General features: G+C 38.8%; 1 protein-coding gene across 1 annotated transcript in view; it reads left to right on the top strand.

The window, feature by feature from the left end:
- LOC102211955 (tripartite motif-containing protein 2-like) overlaps nt 1–4,477 on the top strand; it is an 18,265-nt gene that overhangs the window by 4,987 nt on the left and 8,801 nt on the right. Inside the window, exon 2 of the mRNA XM_005754198.1 lies at nt 3,251–3,928. Coding sequence (XP_005754255.1) covers nt 3,830–3,928 — 99 coding nt within the window. The 5' untranslated portion in view covers nt 3,251–3,829. The remainder of the gene's footprint in view (nt 1–3,250; nt 3,929–4,477) is intronic.

Here is a 4,477-nt window from a genome sequence, read left to right as displayed (position 1 = left end):
TTTAAAGAACTGACAGATTAATGTTTTTTTTCTCCATTTTCAGTGGAACAAATTGAGCTTTTTTCTATCATGTGCTGTGGGACCATAGCTAAAAGTCTATTTTTAGTTTAGGCGTTCACACTGATTCAGCATTATTACCACCATCTCTGTGACTTTAACATGATAGTAAAAAGAAAAAGCAAAAAAAAAAATTTACCAAAAAAACAGACCTGGAACACTTTGTGAAGCGAGCCATAATCATTGCAGCTCTCAGCACACTTCCAGCTAAATTTAGACTAAATTTCTGGGATTATAGAGGACATGATTGCTTCACTTTTTGGTGTATTTCCTTCTAACTGGTGAACCCCCTCACCCCAGTCCTATGCAGTCTGTTACTATGGAAACCAGAACCTCCCTCCCCACCCGGCTCCCTCTCTGTTCTCCATCACTTTGAAGACATTTTGTTGACCTACATTACTGCTTCCAGAAGCTCTTCATAGTATTTTACTCCACATTTGCTGTTCCTGGTGGTCCAACAAGCAACAGCATGCAGTCATCCCCCTGTTTGTGGCATCTGTCCATGGGCTTCCTATACAGGTTAAGGTTGATGTATCGTACCATTTGGGAGGCTATCCAGTCAGGTGAAATATTAAACCCACCTTTAATGCATTATGTTTACATGATAGAGGGTGAGTAGCAACCAGGTGCAGCCAATTAAATGCATGTGGTTAACTGCTTATCAACACCTCTATAAAACTGAAATTTTGATAGTCGTCAAATGTGAAGCCATCTGTGCAACAGCATAAACTTGGTCCAAATTGGATCATGCAAAAGGAAAATTATCCCAAGCACACAAGTGAATGTTTAACAGAATGGCTGAAAAAGAAAAGAACCAAGATGCTGCAACGGCCCACTCACGTCCAGATGTCACCCTGACTGAAATGCAGTGGTGGGACATTAAGGGAGCTGTGCATAGATGAACTCTAGCAAACCTCAAACAGCTGAGGCAATGTTGTAAAGACATAAAACGTGTAAAGAAGAGTGGCCATAATCCCTCCACAACAATGTGAGAGACTGATAAAGTCATGGTTCTTTAATGTGCTGAATCATGCAGTGTCGTTTTAAAAGAGTTTTTCACCAGACAACATAGAGTCTTGTGAAAAACCCTCTCTTTTTCATGTGAATATATCAGCATTTGTGTGTTTTTTTTCCAGCTAGTACACATAGTACTATAAACACACGTTTATATTGGCAACTGGAAAAACTTTGTCGATATTAATTAGCAGTTCCCGGGAAAGTTGGAAGAGTTTTTAGAGGCAAATAGTCGCATTTTAACAATAAACCAGTGGACATGTATGTTACCTCTCGTAAAACCTCTCAAACGCAGCATTAATTAAATGCATTTGAACTATGGAATCCAATCCAATTTAAGAGCAACTTAAAGCCAGGAAATATTAACATAAATCAAACAGCGTCATATCAAAATATTAAAGTGAGACTATGCCAAACAAAGCCGACAGTACTAAAGCTTGATTCATTAGCTAACATTAAGAAAGGCCAGAAAGAGGACCAGGCTGGCTAGACAAGACAATTTAAACCACTTTTATCTACATGTAAATCAAATATGTCAAATTTGATTTACATGTAGAAATAATTTTACAGTTTGCCAATATTTGTTTTTCCTAAAAAACATTATACAATCTATCTGTAACACAAATCTAAGAAATTAAGTAAAACAAAGAAAAAAGAAATGTTATCAGATCCAACGAATAATGAATTTTATAAGTTACAAACACAGTTACGAAGTCTAGTTCAGTGAATATAATGGAATAACATATGCCAAGTTTCATTGACTACAAACTCACTAGCCTGGATAATTGTCAGTCAGCTAGCCAAAACTGATTGGAAACGTGGTTCCTCACAGCAAGTATTATTTGTCAGATAATAGCATTAAAAATGCTCTGAAAGGGACCAATGGCTCAAACATGGTTGAGAAATCAAATTCAGTGACTCAGCTCAGAGCAGGTGAAACTGAGCAGAGAACTATCTGCTCTGGCCGATACTTACTTTATAAGTAAGTTGGCCCTTACTTTATACCATCAACAGGCTAAACTGCTGAGTTACATATAAATTTTATCTTTTAGTTGTCATAAAGAGGGAATTAGCTACAGAGACCAATGATGTATTTCTACCAGACGTTTTAATGGAATAAAATGGTAATTTAGCTCACATATGGAGACAGGCTCCAGTGGCCACTGGAGGAACTGCAGTTTTTGGAACTTAAGTTTAATTTTTTAACTGGTGACATTGCTGCTTGGTGCTCTTTAAAAGAAAAGCACTCTATACTATTGCTTGTGATTAGATAAAATATCTGAAATGAAAATATAGAAAAGAAACTTTGGGAGCATGAGAAATAACATTTTTTTTTTAAAATTACTTTCATTCTGACCGAATTTGCTTTGTCCTATAGCGTGTTTGCAGACTGTAACCAAGACAACTCAGCTCCACTTTATGGCCAGTAAAAGCAGATCACTGGCTGGTTCATTCAGAGGGAAACTCATACATGACACTTGGTCAAGTAACTGCAGGATTTTGTGATTCCGTGAATGCCTGAAAAGATAAAAGGCATTGCACACTCATTACCCATGGAAATACAGTTTTCCCAATGCCATAAAGGTTTTTCATTTAGTGGCAGCGAGAAGAACAACAGTTTGAGGTACTTTAACTCATCCATCCATTCGCTTCCATTTATCCTTTTCAGGGTGACACTGGAGCCTATCCCAGCAGTCATAGGGCGAGAGGCAGGGTACACCTTGGACAGGTCGCCAGTTTGTCGCAGGGCTAACACACAGAGACAGACAACCATTCGCACTCACATTCACACTTATGGGCAATTTAGATCGATCAATTAACCTATCCACATTAACTGCATATCTTTGGACTGTGGGAGCGCGTCGGAGTACCCAGGGAGAACCCACGCAAGCACGGGGAGAACATGCAAACTCCACACAGAACTCATTGAACTCAGGACCTTCTTGCTGTGAGGCAACAGTGCTAACCGCTGTGCCACCGTGCTGCCATTATAACCCACATTTATTAATCAAATTTAATCTACCTGATTCAATCTTAAGACTGAGACAAAAGCAAAATGAAAAAGTATAAAGGAAAACAGTCAAGAGTTCGAAGCTTAAGTAAATAATCTCTCTTGTCTCTCTGTGTTTATCTGCTTTTCCAACTAATCCTCATCCCTCTCTCTGTCTCGTTTCTGTAGGACACAGTGTGATCTGCCCACAGCTTGAACCCTATGTGAATCAAATTAACACCATAGTTCATTGCTTTTCACCCAATAAGACCTAAAGAGGATTGACTACTTTCATTCACTCGGTTTATGTGCTTGAAGAAACAACACATGGAAGCAGAAAGATGTTTTAAATGGGATATGTACCTAAATGTGGACACCTGGACACTCTTTCCCCCCATAGTGGAATAATCTATGCCAAGTTTCATTGACTACAAGCTCACAAGCCTGGATTACTGTGCCCTGAAATTACAGAAAAACCAAACCTGCATCTGGATTTCTGGCATTCTTCTTTGTGTGTGAAATGTTGATGTGCTTTTCCAGAGATCTAGCATCCGCCAAGAGTTATCACAAGGAGTTCATATGAACATTTGATCCTTTTTATGTTGAATGCACAATGGAATAAAAGGGTGAGACAAGGAGCTTACAAAAACAAACAGTACAAAAATACATCTGGAACCTTGTATTCAAACATAAAGCCCCTTCCCCTGGCTGCAGAGTGGAAAAAGGGGTGTGTTTGGAGGTTTACCCTCACCAGGCTGCCACTTGCAGATGGAGGCCCACCAACACTCCCCAGATAGCAGCAGTGAGGAGTGCACCGTCCTGGAGGCTCCACCTGGCAAAAACGCCTGCCCACAACATGCAGGGAAGGTAGGTATTCAATAGGTGTGCAAATGTCCTGAACTACATATGAAAAGTGACATGAAAGCAAGCAAAAACTTGTCCACATATCGCACAAAGCCAAAATCAGCTTAAACCTTGGAGGTAAATTTCAGTTGGCTAAGAATAAACCTTTCTGTTAAACATCAGTGGTACAAAAGGAAACCAGAAGTCTTCCAATACCATACAAAGTTATGCCTCGCCTGTAATTCTGTTCATATCCATTCATGTTTATGCTTAACCTCCATATTATAATCCTTATTTATTTTTATATTCAATCCATGTTTATTTATTTATTTATTTATTTTATATTACCTCCAATATAGACTGTCCCTGCCAGCTAAACTGAAACTGAAGCCAAAGATAGGACATCTACCTACAACACATGACAAGCGTCTCGAGTTTTACACAAACAAACGATAACTCTTTGATTTTTTTGGACTTGGGTTTGGTAGTATATGCCTATATGAACAAAATGAGAATAATTCAAACGCCATTTAACTTGAATATCGGATGTTTTCACAGATTACGTGTGCTGAT

The sequence above is a fragment of the Pundamilia nyererei genome, unplaced genomic scaffold (genome assembly GCF_000239375.1).
Source record: "Pundamilia nyererei isolate P.nyererei 1_Seehausen unplaced genomic scaffold, PunNye1.0 scaffold00522, whole genome shotgun sequence".
Classification (NCBI taxonomy): Eukaryota; Metazoa; Chordata; class Actinopteri; order Cichliformes; family Cichlidae; genus Pundamilia; species Pundamilia nyererei.
This window is presented reverse-complemented; position numbering and strand designations above follow the sequence as displayed.